Source organism: Diabrotica undecimpunctata, chromosome 1, assembly GCF_040954645.1.
Source record: "Diabrotica undecimpunctata isolate CICGRU chromosome 1, icDiaUnde3, whole genome shotgun sequence".
NCBI lineage: Eukaryota > Metazoa > Arthropoda > Insecta > Coleoptera > Chrysomelidae > Diabrotica > Diabrotica undecimpunctata.
The window spans coordinates 185,318,997-185,339,597 of record NC_092803.1 but is presented as its reverse complement, the minus strand read 5'-3'; the positions used below and the strand labels follow the sequence as shown (position 1 = coordinate 185,339,597).

The following is a 20,601-nucleotide window of genomic DNA, read 5'->3' as shown; positions in this document are numbered from 1 at the left end:
CCCCCTGAATGCTCACCGGTATATAGAGGATGTTTTGACGAAGCAGTAGTTTCATTTGGTCCATTTATTAGAGAATATTTCGTCTTTATGCATGATAATGCACGGCGGCATACTGCAAGAATCGTGACAAATTACTTGAGGGAAGTAGGAATTAATACTCTAGAATGGCCAGCATGCAGCCCTGATCTGAATATCATCGAACATCTTTGGGATGAACTTCATCGTTGGGTAAGAAGTTAGCCAGGCCAGCCAGAAAGTCTTGCAGAACTGCAAGACATAAAAGTATTCCTCAAGATTTTATTAAACATTTTTTCCGTTCGTAGCCTTCTAATTAAATAAATTATGCTAAGGAATCAAGCAGTAATGGCCATTTTTTGTTTTAAAAATGAGAGATGTTGAGTATACAATATGAAACAATGCATAAAACTTCAAATGAATTTTTATTTTCGGAAATTTATAAGGTGGCCACTTTTTTTGCCGGTCAGTGTAGATCATACGACGACACAGAAAAATTGGTGCCATGCTTAAATATCAATAATCAAGTAAAATGACATATTAAATGAGATTTTATGTGAAAAGTGACATATATGATTAAAATAAGCCTCCGTAAACGCTCACTACTATACACAGGTCTCTGCTTAATGATGTTGTATACTCATTGTTTACTTTGTTTATGAATGTTTACATGTATAGTAAACATCCGTTAGTAGAATCATTAAAATCAAGATTAATAAAGAAGAATATAAACTCTTAAATGAGATACTTACAGTAACACGTGAATTACATAAAAATGTTTTATGAAGTAGTGGTCCGTGTGCTATTTCTTCGACGGATCTATCAGCTTGTGCTGCTTGCTTGTAAGTCTGAGCAATTCGGAATATACGTTCAGTACATCTGGCCAGGTATTTCGCTTCTTTCATGCTTTCTAGAGCTTCGGATATGCGGGCGTCTTTTAGTTGTTGATAGGTGTTTAATTCATCCAAGAGATTCTGAAAAAGAATATTACGTATGTATTTTCATAAAATATTTACATGAAAAGGGTATTGAGGAACAAAAAATCTTTTTCCAGGCAAAATGAATTTCTGTTTGGAATGCGACATGCTTATAACTAAAATCTGATATAAATTGCCAAACAGACCTGAAGATATACATGGAGAGCACCAGCCGATAAAAAAACATATTTGCCAACAAACGTTTAAAAAAAAAGGTCACTACTACTCTGGAGCAAACATTTCATTCCAGCATGATCGTCATGTTGATACATCTATATTTTAGAACGAAAAAGACATCAATAATTAGCTTAAGCCTTGTATTGTACGAAAATGTTTATAGTCATCATCATCATCATCAACCTCTATGCGTCCACTGCTGGACAAGTCTCCCTCAGCTCTTTCCATCTGTCTCTCTCTTGTGCGCCTTGCATCCAGTTATTGCACACGCTTCAGGTCGTCAGGCCATCTAGTTGGTGGGCGTCCTCTGCTCCGTATTGCTTCTTGCCTTGGTCTCCACTCGACAATACGTTTTGTCCATCGGTTGTCTGATAATCTGGCAACGTAGCCTGTCCAATTCCATTTTAACGACGCGATTATTTCGATAGCGTCTGTTGTTTTTGTTCTACGACGTATTTCTTCATTTGGGATTCGGTTTCTTAGAGAGACACCCAACATCTGGCGCTCCATAACCATCTGAGTCACGCGAATCTGATTAACTGCCTTTTTTGTGAGTGTTAATGTTTCCGCTCCATAAGTGAGCATAGGTAACACACATTGGTCAAAGATTTTCCTTCTGAGGCATACGGGTAGATCCGATTTAAATACATAGTTTAATTTACCAAACGCTGCCCAGGCTAATCCTATGCGACGTGGAGCTCACATGTCTAGTTATCTCTGCCCAACCGAATTTCATGTCGTAGGTAGTTATACGATGTAGTCTGCACAATATCCCTTCCATCAACAGCAATATTTCGATTTAGCACCAGATTAGTCATTAGTCATGTTAACAGTACAAGGAATAATATCATTCAAATACCTGGGAAACTGCTGCTAAATATTATTCTATAATATATAATATAGTTACAACGAGTAGTAAGTTATATCATATATTAAGTCTTATCAAAGCAGTCCAAAGTCTGTATAATGGAACGACTGCAAAAATTAAGACTGGATCAAGGATATCTGAGGGATTTAAGGTCACGAAAGGACTTAAGCAGGGTTGCTGTATTTCGCCTACTCTTTTCAAAATTTATCTGGAACAAGCACTCAAGCTGTGGAAAAGAAAATGTAATGGCATGGGAATCCCTCTCAATGACGAGACTACACTGTACACCTTATGTTTCGCTGATGACCAAATACTGATTGCTCAGGATCATGACGACTTGAGTTACATGACTCGGAAGCTAATAGAAGAATATAACAAATGGGGTCTCGAAGTCAATATTAAGAAAACTGAAACCATGTGTATTGGAGGGACAAAGCAGTCCATTATATTAGACGTTGGGGTAGAAATTAGACACTGTGATGAATACAAGTACCTGGGTATGAAGATAACTTAAGATGGAACACTCGATGCTGCTATAAAAGACAGAAACATACAGGATAGAAAAGCCATATCCGTGATGAATGGTATTCTGTGGGACCAAACAATGTCTAAAGCGAACAAGCAACTCATATACAATACCATACTTAAAAGTGTAATCACATATGGCAGTGAAGTTTGGCCAATGACACAAAGAACAGAGAAACTGTTACTAGCAACAGAAATGGACTTCTGGAGAAGAGCAGCAGGCAAATCAAGAAGAGATCGGATACCAAATGAGAGAATACGAGAAATGATGGGAGTCAAGCATACAATAGTTGAGGACATAAAAACAAAACAGTTAATATGGTGCGGCTATGTACAGAGAATGCGAGATGACAGGATTCCGAAACAGATTTTGACGTGGACACCACAAGGAAGAAGAAAAAGAGGAAGGCCAAGCAGAAGCTGGAGAGAGGGAATTGAAAAAGAACTAGAGGAAAGAGAAATCCCTCCAGGCCTATGGTTAAATAGAGAAGAATGGCGGTTAGGAGTCGGAAGGCGTCGGAGAACGCTGTGAACCGATAGTAGTAGTAGTAGTTACAATGAGTTAATGGTTAATGAGTTAATGTAAAGTATTTAACGCGTGGCTTGAAGGAAATTATCATTGACAATTTCTAATAATATTCTTGGCACTGGAACAGTATCATATATGCCTTAAGGTTTAATTACACCTCTAACTCTATTATGTTTCTGCGATTATTTTATAGTTAATAGGCTGGCGCCTTTTCTTAAGCCTTTATCCGACTGGTTGTCCCATTTCGTTTGAGCCAGATTATTGCAATGGTCTGTTAATCTCTGTCCATATCGTTGGGAATTCCATAACTCAAGATGGGTTTTAGAATTGCTTTATACGAGTATATTAAAACTTTGTTGTCGATTGACAATTTTGACTTCCGGCTTATTAATCAACATGGTTTGCTGAGTGTAAGACCCAACTGTTGCTGCTGGGTAAAAAAGTGTTTCCTCCATGTAAGCCTACGATCCGAAGACATTCCCAAGCATTCCCAAGTATTTTATGTTTTTATTCTATTGCTAAGTGCAAGAGAAACCATTAGAATATAACAAACCGGCATATATATGCTTCGGGTACCTTAAGAAGACATTTGACAATACACAAAATAATACAGTCCACTCAACAACCTCAGAGAATATAGGCGGTATAAGTTAGTAGAAGATTAAAAGCACTCGGAATTATACCTAATTCCATCTCAAACACCGGCACTTTTCTCCAAGTTGAAAGAAAGAGAGATAAATGAAAACCGAGGAGAAGGTGAAAGGACTGTGTGGCAGAGGACTTGAGAGAGAAAGGTTTAACTGAAGAAGACACAATGGACAAAAATGAGTGGCGAAGAAGAGTAACGAACAGCAATCCCTCACAAGGGAAAACTCAAGGAAGAAGAAGAAGAATTTTTTGTCACTCAGTTAAAAATTTCTGACGATATTATGTTCATATAATATCATAACTTTGAAGACTATGAAAATAAATTTTTGTTACTAATTAAGAAAAGAGAACTTTATACAAGTACAACAATCAATGTGGAACAATATGTATATCATTTATAATAGAATACTTGTAGATTTGAGACGATATTACTGTAATTTCGTAAAATAAAAAAAATCCAAAACAAGTAAAATTGTGAGTTCTTACGTCGGCTAGTTCGTGTTTTAATATATCGATCTGAACTTCTTTCAATTGTGCTCCCCATTGGTGAGTCCTTTCAACTAAAGAATTTATAATATACGCATCTATTGGTAGTGGCTCAAATTTCATTAATTCAAATTTTAGTTTTAACTCCTCCCACATTTCACCCAACTTTAGGCCTAGAAAGTTTTCAGCTAGTAGTAAAGTAACCTGCAAAAAAAAAATTCTCGAAAAAATGAATTGATTCCATAATTGTGACCCTCACTGTACATTTATAAAAATCATGTATAATCGTTTTCATCGTTCTTGGCGTGTGCGTGTAAAAACACTTACAATAAGTTGTTTCATCTGTCTTTCCTTGTCTAAGCTCGATTCGTTTACCTCCTCCAGTGGCGGAGCAAAATGTAGCATGTCAAACGAAATAATAGTTATAAAAGAAAATTATAAATTATTTTTCTTTAAATTTCTAATAATGGAATATACGTATAAATTGCGAAGAAGTATTTTTCTAGCTTGCAGTACAATAGGACAGGATATAACGAAAAGTACATTTTAAAAGAATTTTGAAATATACCCAAAAAAGTGTTGATTATTTAACCCACTTTAATTAAAAAATGATACAGATTTTTTAAGTTTTAAGCACTGTAGCGAATTCTGTACTGTTACAACTTACTGACCTTGATTAATTAGCTAATCAGTCAGCGTCTTCACTGGAACTGTCTTCATCATTGGAATCTTCCGCCAAATCGATGATAATCCTACTTTCATTTTCATCATATGTGACCATTTTTGCCCAGTCGTCCTGAATTAATTTTTCAGTATAGTTAACACAACTCGCCCACACTGCAGGTGTTGCCTCAACTAATGCATCGCCCCAAACTTTTTTCACTGTTTCCTCTCCACGTCCATGTTCTCCAATGTGACGATCATAGTATTGTTTAGAAATGCCCCAGACCAACTCAATCGGATTATATTGACAGTGATATGGAGGCAATCTCAAAACCTGATGCCCATGTTCTTGGAGTAGCTCGTCTATAACGTACCTGGTATTTTGTGGTTTATTCTGGCGACAAAGACTCAATAGCTCTGTCTTGCCCGAATCGTCGTCAAAAATTATTTTTTTTGCTCGTAACCATTCTTGTAAGTCCGATTTTTTTCAACTGGAATTCGGTAACTTTTCTATTAAAGAGCTATGGTATGAGGCATTATCCATAATAATTAACCAAAGTAACCAAAGAGATGGTTCCTCCAACATTGGTATCAGCTTTTCGGAGACCCACTTTTTAAAAGACTCTTCCATAGACTATCCATAGAATCATGATAGTCTGCACTCTTCGATATCGTAGAAAACAGTAATCCAGCATCTTTAACAAATCCTTGCCTACTTCCGGCATGTAAAACAACAAAGCGTTTACCTGTATTTTCGTGTCCTTTTCTGATGCTTTTCACACAGTCATCTTGCCAAGTACGTTTATATGCCCCTTTTAGGAATATCCATGTTTCATCTAAAGAAACGAACTGAAGTGGGCTTGGACTTAAAAAATTTCTCATATAATGCCTCAAAAAATACAGTCGTTTGGAGACAATACATGGTTTCTCACATAGCACTCGTCTACTGTTTTCTAGTTTGTATGAAAACCCACAATTTTTCATAAGACGCCACAAACTTGTATCAGAACCGTCATAGAGATGCTTGTTTCTTAATTGTGTATTTAGAACTTTAATTGTAACGTGCTCTCCTTTTGCTTTCATGCCATACAGTACATTTCTAATATCTCCTTTTATAGTATCGCTGATATCATTAGTATTTTTTTGTACATTACGTGACTCTACTGGTGTAGTAAGAGCTGCCCCTGTCTTGTATTCACTCTTTATTCTTGTCACTGTGTGAAGACTGATTTTCAAAGCGTCCGCTACTCGTTCATGTACCGATGATAACGAAAGCCAAGGTCCGTTGTTTTCTTTTTCTTTTTTAAAATACTCCAATAAATGAACTACACATTGTCGCATTTCTCCTGTTATCGTCTTTCCCGGCATTTTTTTTATTAAATTCCAACAATGACTGACTAAAATCGACTAAAACAACATAAAATATCAATGGTAATTGCTACAATTATAAACCTATTAGCCAGCTCATTCAAGAACAATGCCACAAGTCATTATTGCAATGGGTATCGGAAGAGAGAGAGTTAATTTATAATAAACTGGAATTTTTAAGGTGTCGAGAGTATTATTTTATGTAATGGAATTCCACACAGTAAGAGCTCAAACTATTAATTAATTAAAAACTGTTTACTTATAAAAACTATTTCATCAGCTACTTCAAACCTGCACAGATCAGGGTAACATGTTAAAAAAAAACACGTCACTGCCAGCTATCTGTATTCGTAAAGAGGCCGAACTTATCACCGACACCGTATCGGCCAAACGCATCGGTGTTATTGCTACAATACTGGGAGACGTGAGTGGTCTCTTCATTCCCTTCTCATCGTACTTTACCATGACGAATGTGACTCGCATAATTGAATTACGCATCTGTGTATCAGAGAGAGACGAATATTAAAAATTCCGCAGTAGCTTATTTCAGGCACACGCCAAGAACGATGAAAACGAGTTTATATCACAAACCTTATCTTTTGCTTGCAAATTATCATCCCACGTTTTGTAGGCTTCATTAGCAACGTCCAAAATATCTTTGTATCTGTCTTGAATTAAAGTTAGAAGGGCATATATTTTAGGTCTGCAGCTGGCAAACATATCCGTCATTGCTGGGCTAGCGTCTAGCTTATTTTCTGTGAACGTGGCAATATACTGATCTTTGCCCATCAGGGGATGTTTTTCATCTATAAAAATCACATTCAAATACCAATATATTATCGTCCAAACTATTTCAGATTGAAAGGTGAAAGTACAAAGTAGTATAAGAAATAATACTAATTCACACTGGAAAAGGTCAAAGTGGTACAAAAATAATGTCGAAAATAAACTCAAAAGAGTGAAAATACTGTTACAATAATTTTTGAAATCGTTCGTATACAAAAGGAATTCTCTAGATTATTTCCGCAGTGACAATTGAAATTTGTCTGTAAATACTCCAGTCACTGTGAAGGAAAAGAGGTCAATACCTCTAAATTTTTTATAACTGAATCGATTTTGCTAAAAATTTGGAATTAGGCTTATCTTAGCTCCCTCTTCAAAAGTTATATATGCGCTAGGTGAGCTTTTTATTTTTAAGGGGTGAAAGCACCCCTTATTGAAAATAATGAAAAAAATTTATATTAAAGCATTTTATGGATTTAAATCGTGTTAAATTAGGTAATTGAAATATTGTCAATTATAATAATGGATATTGTGTACATTCTCAACCCTTAAATAATCTTAAAAACCACCCCTTTTAATAAAAATAATTGTAATAAATCGTTTAACAGGTTCAAACGCTTTTGTAGTGCATTTATATCATCTACAATGTAATTCTCTGCTTATATAAAATAATTTTGGTTGATTGCAATACTTCAACCCTTAAAAACTACCCCCTATGTTAAAATATATAAAAAAATCTTTTTAAACAACTTCAAAAGTTTTTAATGTACATTTATATTCAAAAATTCCTTTCTTATCAATAAAATATTTTTTGATTGTTTGCTTATTTTCAACCCTTAAAAACCACCTCTATGCTCACGAAACAAATTCCCCTTTGGTAAACGTCTAAATAAAAAAATTAAGTATACTCATGATGTTTTTATTGTAAAAAATTATGCATGAAAATACTTTACATTAGAAAGTATTCAAAATATATTTACAAAAATAAAAATTATTTACAATATATCAAATTATTCATTGTCTGAAACGTCATTCTCGTCGTGTTCTAACTCCACCTCTTCGTCTATTGCAGGACAGTTTTGACAATTGTCGCCAGAGCATGTTCCACACGTAGCATTGCAAAATTTACCTACTCTACGACAGCCACACGCTGAGCCGCAACCCTTTTTGCAATTGCAAAAAATCATTTTCAATAGTTCTTCTGGTGCAGGGAACTTTTCATTTTTATTGGTTGTAAAATATCATCACTCTTGAACCACCCCCAATCCGTTATATCAATCTCTTTGTTTCCAAGCCATATCTGAGTTTGTAAATAAACTCTTTTGATATGCTCATCCAGGACACTTACAGTTGGTACAAGAGATGATAATTTAAGTGCACTATTTTTAGTTGTAGCTTTAATAAAGGATTCGTATCGCATTTGTTCAAGTAATGATGAATAATTTTCGACCTTATTCATTTTGTTCATGTGGGTGTCTTTGGCAAGGCCATACAGCAAAATTATACAGTATCTCCCAGCTTCTAAAATGTCTTCGAAATCTGAAGTACTCCTGTCATTGGCACTCATTGGCGGCTTGCCCACGCAACTTCAAAATAGTGTCGCTTCTCTGTGTTCGTTAGTTCTCTGAAGCAGATGTTCAGTTTAGCGGTGCCTACACAAACCATACATACTCTGTATGGTCTGTGGGTGCCTATATTATATACATAACATATATATATATATATATATATATATATATACATATATATATATATATATATATATATATATATATATATATATATATATATATATATGTATATATATGTAGGTATGTATGTATGTATTATATACATAACATATAATATATACATATATATATATATATATATATATATATATATATATATATATATATATATATATATATATATTATATTCCAAAATATAAATAACATGGTCCAAAAATTTTTTAAAATAACTCAGTTAATTTTTAAGCTACAGTGTCCATTAAAAAATATTTTGAAGGTAATTTCAAAAGGCTAAGAATTTTAAAGACTAAGTAGATTAAAATATGTTAAAATTCTTTCTTTTTAAATAGTAAAGGGCCAAAGTGCTGATTACAGGTGTGTCAGCAAAATTTGCGTTAAGAAAAAAACTACATTTTGATATAGAACCATTTTTCACGTATCTTTTCACGTAGAAGATATACGTTTAATTTCAATTCTGATCGAAATAGTGTTACTTATACTGCTCGTTTTTTTTTTAAACGCTAGAGTAATTCAAATTCTTTCCTTCGTATTTCGCTTTGTTTTAATCGAAATGGCTTTTAACATAGCTCATTTTAAAGGTTTTTTCTAGCTCTTTAAAAAGTGTTGTATGAGTTTTTATCAAAAAAGATGTCCATTTTCCAATATCTGATGTTAAATGCATCGAGTATAGTATCCCAAAAATAAAAAGTCATCTTCAAACAATTATAAATCGCTTAGTATTCTACTTATAAAACTTAATAAAAAAACAATCTCTTTGTTTTTTTATAAGCTTTATTTTTGTTCATTATAGATTTTTCAATAAAACGCTTTGTTTTTGAGTTATTCGTACAAAATCATTGGATAACATGTTTTTTTTTTGCGAAAGTTTACTTTTTCAAGTGCGTATAACTCAAAAAGTATTGATTTAGCGAAAAAAATTTATATGACATTTTTTGTTTAAAATTTGATTCTCTATCAATTCGCGGGGTTATTTTGAGTGTAAAAAGTTCAACCCCCTAGATGGGGTGCCAACCACCCCAGGGGTAGAAGCACATATCGGAACCATATAACTTATATTTTTTGAGTAATTTGATACCCACTGTAAAAATTTCAGATAAATCGGTGCAGTTATAAAAAATTTAAAGGGAAAATGCCACTGTAACTGGACTAAAATAGGTTGGTATAACCCAAGATAGATACCTACATTTAAAGAATTCAATTTAACGAAATTTAATACATTAGATTTACTATGCTGTTCCCTCTTTACAATAACTTACCGTCGTCATTAAAAAATTTTATAGTCAACAATAATTTCTAAAACGACTTAAAAAATATTTGTTGGATAAAACGTTCTACCCCGTAAAGGAATTTTTGCAAGAGGCAGTGAAGACGAACATCTCTAGACGATTGGATCTAGTTCTGTTTCGCTACGTATCATTCCGTTCGTCTTTGTTCCTCTCGGTTAGATTTCACTCTGTACCGCTTTGTTTAGTTTTAGTTCGGTTCTGTCCGGTTGAATTTGATTCCGTGTACCTAGATTCGATTCCGTTTCGTTCAGTTCGATTTTTTTCAGTTCGATGTGGTTCCGATCCTCTCCGTTTAGTTCCCTGTCGCTCCGTTTAGCTCCATTTGTCACCGCTCTTGTTTAATATCTACAGCGAACAAATATGCCAAGAAGCTCTCTCACATGCAAACGAAGGTATAATAGTCAATGGGGAAGTTATCAATAACATTCGATATGCTGACGATACTGTGATAATGGCAAGAACAGCGGAAGATCTACAACATCTAGTTGAAAGTGTGAATGAGATATGTAATAACTACGGCATAAGGATGAACGTCAAAAAAACCAAATATATGACTTTCAGTAAGAATCCAATACATGACACTAGTATCGCAATAAACGGTACCCAACTCGAAAAAGTAAACGAATACAACTACTTGGGAACCCTCATCAATGAACCCTCATCAATCAAAAGTTGACCAAAATCACGAGATAAAAAGACGTATTGAAATTGCCAGGTCTACCTTTATAAAAATGAAAAAAATATTTTGTAATCATGATATTAGAATTCAGCTACGAACTAGAATGGTTAAATGCTATGTATTCAGTACTTTGCTTTACGGTGTTGAGGCATGGACTCTTAAACAGAAGAATGTTAAAAATCTTGAAAGCGTTGAGATGTGGTGCTACCGCCGTATACTAAAAATAAGTTGGGTGGATAAAATTACAAATGAAGGGGTAATACGCAGAATAAATAACGATCCAGAAGTTATACTGAATATAAAAAAGAGAAAACTTGAATACTTTGGCCACCTGATGAGAGGACAAAAGTACACATTCCTACAAAATATAATAAAAGGAAAAATCCAAGGACGCAGAAATCTAGGCCGTAGAAGAATGTCCTGGATGAGAAATTTAAGAGAGTGGTTTGGCTGTACCACTAACGAATTATTCAAAACAGCAGTAAATAAAATTAGAATCGCCCTAATGATATCCAATCTCCGATAGGAGAGGCACTCAAAGAAGAAGAAGCTCCATTTGCTCTGTTCCGTTTCGTTTCGAAAATCGAAAACCAAAAATCGAAAATCAAAAAACGAAAATTGTAAATTAAAAATCGAAAATCGCAGAACGAAAAAATCGAAAAGAATCGAACAAATTTTCCTCAGAGAATACGTGATTTTTTGAAGTTAAGTTGGAGCAAATTTAAAAGTTGATGCCATTTTAACAAATGAACTGCAGAGGGAGAAGAAGAAAAAAAGAAATTGTTACAGATAAACTGACAACAATTCCCAATGCTTTTACCCAACCGTATAAATTTTTGTCAGTATTTGAGACAGCCAATACAAAATAGAAACATTCAGGTATGAAAAACGATATCACTGATAAATGAAAACTAAAGCAAGTTTTAAAATGAACCTTTTTACCATTCAATACATTTTTACCTGCTATTTCTCCACGACGTCCCGTTTTTACGTCCAAATACTTATTTCCCAGTCTAAATATTTCCATTAACAAGGGAAGGAGTGTCATTCCATTCGATCCTCTCCACGTTATTAAATAGGGAATACATTTACCTTTACCAAAATCGCATAAATCTACCAGCGCTCCTAAAGTGATTATCTTGATCGGAGCCGGGAATTCCTATAAAAAAAAATTAAGTAGCGATAAACAGAAGTTAGTATTTTACACGTCATCTTGTGCTGCAATATAATTTCAAATCAGTATAAGACTTGTATCAAAAATAGATTATTTAGTAAACATTCTTAGTGGAAAGTGATATTCTGAATTTATAATTCTGAATTCTATTGGGCGCTCTATTGGAAAATCTATGGGCGCCAGTTTTGGTATAAACGGTTGGAAGTACATCGTTAATCATTAGTTTAGCGAACTAGTTGTCCTTGTGGCGTTCCCACGATTTTTATTGTTTTTTTTTCCGAGTAAAGTGTAAAATACTGCCTTCAAGGTAAGTTTTTATATAGATTTATTTCGTAAGCACTGTTTTTGTTATAGATCTTTGATTTGTGTAATAAGTTTTAGGCTAGTATTTTATCTGTATTATTATAGTAAAACATAACCTCAAATAGTTTTCTCGTAAATTTTACAGCACAGAATGAATCTAAAGTGCAGGTGATGAACATTCAGCTGGTTTGTACGGGCAACATTCGGCTACTAGCCGAGTGTTTCCCATGTAAAAATATTAATTTTGTTTGTTTTGTGACATAAGTGAAGAGAGAATAAACCTGGCTATTAAAGCAGTTTTATTTAAAAGCCCTAGTGAGTATAAAGCTGCTCCAGAATACTGTGTGAAACTACACAACAAACATTATAATCACGTATAAAAGTTCTTCTAAAGAAGAAATCCTGGCTGCCTGGGATGATTCTGACCTGGTAAGTGAAGAAGATGTGTCGTTTTCAAGCAAATATACATCAAGACAAATATTTACAACAGTTTAAAAAGAACAACTTGTATCATAGATAAAAAAATGCTCTAACTTAAATTATGAGCTAAACTACAAGCAAATGCGAAGTCTTGTCTTTGATTATGCAATTTCATACTGCCATGTAAGGTGCCAACATATGGGAATCGTAACAATATCGCAGGTTTGTGGTATATGATTATTATTATAATTGTTCTATATCAAAACTTTTTTTTTAGGTCTTGACTGGAGGTGGTGTTTGGTGTTTAACGTAATGGTAATAAAAAACCTCTTTTACTTGTTTTAGTGTGTTTTTTTTGTATCAAATAAGCAACTTTTAACAAACCAGACAAGGGTCGAATCATTTCCACATCGTAGAGGAATGTTCCCCACCGGCGGTTGTCATTTGGCAATTATATAAGAAAATCTAAAAATTGATTTCTTTTATAAAATTAGTGAATTTTTCTTTCATTCCACTATGAATTCCACATAAAAGTGGAACAAATCATCATTAGCTATATTTTAGATTGTGATCACCAAAGTCAAAATGTGCCGAATGATCCTGGTTTTCCCCTACACAAAAATGTAAAATATCTGAACGTATGAAAGAGTTTATTATGAATCAAAATTAGTTTAAGACACTTTTTTAAACAACATATTAAGAGATTAGCAGCAAAAATAAGGTTAGAATAGTTAAATAAAGAAAATACCTGGAGCACATCCAGCATAAGATAGACCCCATCTCGTTTGTAAAACATATCACTCAATTGTTCGTTTTTTACTATCACTTCCCATATAAAATCTATCAGTGATATCATGATTTTATTGTCATAGACTGGTTCATTCGGCTTTGGTTTGAATATTCTTTGTAAATACCGAATGGAGATTTCTACTAATGTTAAACTATGCACCCTAGTAATCGCTTCATTGTTCCTGAAGAGTATTGATAATATTGGAAAGATTTCCTGTAAACAAACTTGGGCTCTCTCGGTAAATATTTCCCATTCCAATAATGTTTGACTTAGTTCTGTAACAATATTAAAAATATTTCAGACTAATTTATAGAAACATATCATTGTGTTGCTTTCTGTACATGCGATGACCTCTATAAAACATATGAGGATATCAGAAAGGAGGTCTGGGTATATACGATCAGTCTAGAATAAACCGGTTTCTCCCCTTCAACTTAAGTATGTATATTACGTAATATGAAGAAAATAAGCAAGTAGAATATATTTGAAATTAAAGAAAAAAATATGAAAAAATTTCTACAAAATTAAAATATACGATGTGACTCGTACTACAAAAAATATTTATTTAAAGTTGAAAATAATTACAAAGGTGATTATATAAAGCAACAATTATATTATCCAACGGAATATACTATCATCAATACGATAATACAAAAAGGAATAATCACCGTCACAGGCCGTGAATAAATTATCCTTACAATTGAAGGGCCACGGGAAAGAACGATCAGACTCCATTTTTGGTCGGAATGTAGATATTGGCGCCATATTTTAGCTTTTCTTGGAAAGAACCCATGCATGGTTTCGTTTGTACAATGAGTTAGGGGACTACAATGCTCAAAACAAATATTTAACAGGTCTTGTCACGGTTATACCTGTTGGTAGACGGAGAAGCCAAAACCCTGAAGCTGAAGCAAGTTTTAATCAATCTTCTTATAGCTATAGAGTTCGGGTAAATGTGAGTGGCTCGTTACAAGATACTGTTGTTTACTATAAAGCATTTTTGTCTTTACACGGCATCACTAATCGCCGTGTTCAAACCATAAAGAAAAATTTACTTGAATTTGGCGATGCTAAAGAAGATGGACGGGGCGGTCATAAAAACAGACATAATAAGTTGAGCGATAAAACAAGAACAATGGTAATGAGCTTTATACAGTCCCTGAAAGGTAGGAAATCTCATTATTCTTTGCATGGTACTAGTAAAATATATTTACATGCAGAACTTAATACAGCCAAATTTCATCGAATGTTTAATGAATCACACAATAATAATAAAATAGGCTACACTACATTTCATGAGATATTTGTGAGTAATTTCAACATATCATTCGGCTACCCACGTAAAGATACATGTAGCTCTTGCGACACTTTCAAAGCTAACATTGCAATTACGACGGATAAAATTGCTAACTGCACTGATGAAGAAAACAAAGCATCATTGACAACAACACTGCAGACACTAATGCGTGAAAAGACAATCCATTTACGGAAAAGCGAAAAGTTTTACACCATGAAAAAAAAAATATAGTAAAGAATCACGAAAAAACGGCAGGGTGCACAGATATCAGTACTTAGGTTGCGAAATAATTGAAGAATAGGATAGAAGTACGGAAATAAAACGGCGTATTGAGATAGCTAGAAGTGCTTTTAATAAGATGAAAGCAATATTATACAATGGAAAACTCAACATCGAAATTAGAACTAGAGTATTGAGATGCTACGTGTTCTCTGTCCTGTTGTATGGAGTTGAGGCCTGGACAATTACAGAGGCGATAGAGAAAAAACTCATTAACTTTGAAATATGGTGTTATCGAATAATGTGGAAAATATCTTGGACACAACACATAACAAATGCAGAAACGCTACGAAGAATGAAAAAAGATAAAGAAATACTCAACACTATTAAGAAAAGAAAAATGAGCTACTTTGGTCACATACTAAGAAACGAGAAATACGAATTGATGCGGCTGGTCATACAAGCGAAGGTGGAAGGCAAACGAGGACCAGGGAGAAGACGCACGTCCTGGCTGAAGAATCGGAGACAATGGAGTGGGAAAACGTCAATAGAACTTTTCAGAACGGCTGCAGATAGAGTCAAATTTGCCATGATGATCGCCAATGTCCTTAGGGATGGGGCACGTTAAGAAGAACTTGCCATCTTCTGATCTCTAGTATCCCTAAGTCGGTCTCAACTCCATCTAACCAACTAATTCGCGGACGGTCTGTGCTTCTTCTTCCTATTATGACGTGTTATAAACGTAATACAAATGTGAAAAATATCTTAAGACATATAATAATAAAGTAAATTAATTGTAATGTAAACATAGCAAGGAAATAAAGAAGAAAAAATAAGGGGTAGTTAGCCTAGAAAAGAGTAATAATTATTTTAATAATTATTATATATTCCAAATTGAATAAAGTACTAATAATTCGACATAGTTAATGTATACATTTCACATTAAACAAAGAATGAAAACTCGACCTAGTTTAAGTGTATTACACGAGTCTCAAATATCAGGTCGCCACGGTTGTTTAAAAGAAAAAAACAATCAATAAACGCTCAATTAAAAATAAAATAAGCAAACCTTGTTCATAAAGGTACACAAAATGTAATCAGCGACACATATACAAATTTAAACCAAAGAATTTTTTATTCACAGCATGGACTAATAATCTGTTCCGCGTCCATAAACATATATCTACGTTGCCTTAAAAGTAACCACATTTTACAAATTTTTATAATTACAATGGAACAGATCCTCTCGCATCCAATTCAAAAACAAGAACTCTCTCTCTCACGCACACACATACACACCACACAATTAACAAGATAATGTCTGTATACTTAGTAAACTTACCTATTATAATATCATCGCCATGATTGAATAACACGGAATGTCGAACAAATTTTCTGGGATCATATTGCAATATTTGTCTTAACGTATCCAGACATTTGGAAAGCAGAATCAGTCCACTTTCTGTATTCACTTTATCTCTAATGTTTTTTAATAAGCTAAAAATAAAGATTAAATATTTTGAACCGTCCTACTTTTGTGGTATTTTTATTCCTACCCAAAATGTGGGTGACGATCCCCTGGGTCGTCACATTATTATATCGCGTTAAAAAGCTGAGGGGTTGTGAAATGATTTCCAAAAAAAAAAAGAAACTTTTATAAGGAGGTAAAGATGAAAAAACAAACGTATTACAAATAACTGATGCATCACTTTATTACAGCGGGAGAACGCAACGTTTGTTGTTTAATCACGTTTCGCTGCTTATATAAAATCAAATTAACAATTCCAAAAAAAAATAGGCAATAATGTAGCGCCTTCTTTTGGTTCAATTCAGAAGAAAAATGTAAGAAGACAGAAATTGTGTAATTGGATCATAGATGGCGCAACTAAAAACATTTTTCTCTATTAAACAACTGAACGAAATCTTAGACGACTTACTAGATCTTCCCATTGATCTGTCAACGTTATTATATAGCGAACGAACTGGTTATAATAAAACCAGTGGGTCACCAACTATTGTTTTTTTTTTGTTAAAAAGGGGTTCCGTAGTTTCAAAAAAGTTTGGGAACCACTGATCTAATGGATCCATGGTTTATATCCTGGCCAGAAAACAAAAAAGCTAACGCAGTAGTATAAAATCTAATTAGATCTGTTACTTAGACTAGAATATGCTGACATTTCAGATCGAGTAGCGTCACAAAATAACAGTTCTTTACATCGATTCACTACTCTCGATCAATTCGTTTCTAGTCATCATATATTTATGCTAAGCAGTCAATAAAAGATTCGATTATCAACGATTGTCAAAATTTAAAAGTCATAAATCTCATCAAATTATTAATATTTATTTAACCAACAAGTGTATTAATAAGGGCGATTAACAATTGAGATATTTTAACGCGTGAGCGAAGCGAGCGCGTTAATGTTTGAGATTGTTAATCGCCATTTTAATTCACGAGTTCGTTACAAAACTTTTCCGTCGACCGTACTTTTTAGAAATAAAGATATCTTAGTTTAAATATTTATTTACTTAACGATAAACAACAATTTTTTTAACTTTAATTGACTTTAGTCAAAGTTTCCTTAGTGGTAGTTTTATTATAAGTAGTAAACATTAATATTCGAAATAGTACAATTACTGAAATTAAAGGAGGGTATTGATAAATGATTATCTGCTGTATAGCATTTTGACAAATTTATATTTAAGTCTTCTTGGACCTCTGTAAATTATGTGATAGAAGAAGTTAAATTCTGGTGGAGTTAAATTAAACTCTTCATCAATATCCATCCTTTGATTTTTCAAATACACAGAATTTTAAACAATAAAGTAAATAATGACATACAATGACAGATAGTACTAACAGCGGCTACTTCATTTTAAATTAATTTTTTAGTGGTAATATAAATAGGTATATGTTTGGTTGCCTACACCACAGGTCACTGCCAATCACAGAGCGTTTAATTAATTTATGCAAGCAATGTATGTTGTGTTGCCTATAATAAAATCGTTCATTAATAGAAAATCATTCATTAATAGGGGTCATTAATCAATGATTTTGAGGGTGTTAAAATTGATCATAAATGGACGGTTGACGGAAATAATATTTAATCCATCTGCATAAATTTCATATAAATACAATTAGTATTTTGAAATATCTTATTTAGTTTATATAATAATTAAATTTACGTTAAAATGATATCTATTTCTATTTTATTGTTAATTTAATAATTCGTCTGAATTTTGCAGCTCTGTCAGAAGTACACAACGTATCCTTTGTTAATACGTTACCAGGTGGCGTTAGGAGCAAACATAATATAACTTGTTATTTTTAAACATCTTATTTAGTTTATATAATAATTAAATTAACTATTAAATGATATTTATTGTTATTTTCATAATTTCATATAAATATAATTTCATATAAATACAATGTTGGATTTTTGGAATTATCACTTCGACTATTATATTAAAGTGCGATAAATAGTGTTATTAGTAAAACATTTTAAAAATTTTCACATTTTTATACTCACAGCAATACACTCACAGCGAAAGACTCCATTTATATATCAAACGAAGGAGTTTCCGTTATACAAAATGTCAAAACTGACCATAATTTGTTATTTTAATTTTCAAATGTTTTCTAATTTTTTGTACAGAAAACTTAAAAAAGATCTTACTATCGATGTACAAACGTTAAAAAAGACGGAAGTAAATTTTGATTCTAGGTTAAGAATTAAGACAACGAGCCTATCCTCAGTCTACAGAAAAAATTGCTTTATAAAAAGCCTAGATAGGTACTCCTTCGCACACGTAAAAAGGGCTCGTCTTAAAATTTTATTACAATCAAAGTATATCCTACTAATACAATTTGACTTACATAGGAGGGCCACAATTTTCGATAAATTCGTCTTCTAAATGGGGCACTAAAGCGTTTAACATTTTATAACTGATGACTTTGATAACGCAAGCATGTTCCCTAGGATTAGGTATTTTTTCTGTAGGAGAGCTGATGATTTTTAACAACCTATAAATAATCCTGCTTCTTTCTAAAATCTAAAAAATATTCAAAAGTAACTGCATCGACAGATCATTTAAGAGAAAAACGATTTGTGTCCATAGTTTTAAAATAAATGTATGTCATGTTTTTTTCTATAGTCACTCATATTCTGTAGAAACATAAATATGTAAAGAAGAAACATATCAATTTACGAAAAAAATATCTTGAATAATACTATTCATAATACCCATTACATTTTTGCAGCTTGTCGCTGTAATTTTTGTTATCTCTTTCGAATTAACCGAAGAAAATATATAAATATATAACAATAAGAAAACATATTTACCAGTTTTCCCCCTCTGTATTTCAGGTATAGTGGAACGAGATATATAAACAACTGTAAATAGACGAAATCATCTTCAGAAAGAGTACATTTCAAAACTAGCAGATTGTTGGCGAGCGTTGACACTTCTTGAAAAGTAGTATTCAGCAAATCTGTAACAAAATTATGCTATATTTCCATGCATATCGTCCTATGATATCTCGTATGTAACTATATATTCATTCATAATGAAGATACTGTGTAGTATCCTTTTGGTAGTCACTTTGTTAGTTGTTCTATCTTAATATAATCGTTATATTCTCCCCTTTTATTTAACGTATCACACGCTCCAATCGGACCAATAACAACGGAGACATGATGTAATGCCCTTTTGGCAATGCCATCATATGTATTTTTCTATCTCAACTTATTTGCTACCCCTCAGCTTTCCAATGATATATCATACGCCACGATCCGATAAACTATTCTACCCCCACCAAAAACGTTTAAAAAATGAGTTTGAAATTAATAAAATGGGACAGAAACGGTATAACTCCTTTACTTCTAACATAAAGCTTTAAATAATTTTTCTTAATAAATCTTACCTTACAATTACAGTATAGATATTTAATTAATTTAACATAACAAAAATTATTATTTAAGAATTAAATAATAATTAAAATATTACAAAAATTTATATATCTACTTTTAAAATTTTGACAAATTGAATAACGAGTCGCTCAAAGAGCTATAATAATGAATTAATTCTACCACCCCATCAGTTTCTTTATTAATTTTTTCACTTAATAATCTATTCATTTAAAATTAATATTATCAAATAAACATAAAAATACGTTATATAAAATTCCTTAAGCCGACCTTTTCTACTAGCTACCTGAAGTTACTAAATTACTTTATCGCATCATCGACATTATCAGCGGGTAGAGGAGAGTCGGCTAATCGTGCGCGTTGGGCCATTCACCTGTTGTTTTTAATGATGAACCGCTTCTGTCCACCTCTTCCAGCGACAACCAAACTCAAGTCTCTAGTACAAAAGATAATGATTCTGCAGTTCCAAGTACATCCAGCAGCAGCATTTTGGAAAGTCTCCACTTCCAAAATCACCCAAAATAAAAAAGACTTGCCGGAAAAACAAAAAAAATATTAACAGAAATGCCTAGCAGAGAAAAACTTGAGATGGAAATTGAAAAAAGAAAAGGCAATACTGTTTAAACATGCGACACAATGGACAAAGTTGCAAAGAGAAAACCACCAAATGAGAAAAAGGAGCAAAAAGGAAGATTTATGAAGACAGCAGCTCCG

General features: G+C 33.0%; 1 protein-coding gene across 2 annotated transcripts in view; it reads right to left on the bottom strand.

The window, feature by feature from the left end:
- Positions 1 to 20,601, bottom strand: part of LOC140441615 (cilia- and flagella-associated protein 69-like) — a 32,266-nt gene that overhangs the window by 1,652 nt on the left and 10,013 nt on the right. Inside the window, exons 6-13 of one of the 2 annotated variants that reach the window (XM_072532459.1) lie at positions 19,303 to 19,451; positions 18,837 to 19,012; positions 16,302 to 16,456; positions 13,402 to 13,718; positions 11,717 to 11,915; positions 6,848 to 7,062; positions 4,226 to 4,429; positions 768 to 989 (exon numbers count right to left, since the gene is read on the bottom strand). In XM_072532459.1, the coding sequence (XP_072388560.1) occupies positions 768 to 989; positions 4,226 to 4,429; positions 6,848 to 7,062; positions 11,717 to 11,915; positions 13,402 to 13,718; positions 16,302 to 16,456; positions 18,837 to 19,012; positions 19,303 to 19,451 (1,637 nt within the window). The remainder of the gene's footprint in view (positions 1 to 767; positions 990 to 4,225; positions 4,430 to 6,847; positions 7,063 to 11,716; positions 11,916 to 13,401; positions 13,719 to 16,301; positions 16,457 to 18,836; positions 19,013 to 19,302; positions 19,452 to 20,601) is intronic. The other variant, XM_072532467.1, reaches the window with a different exon arrangement.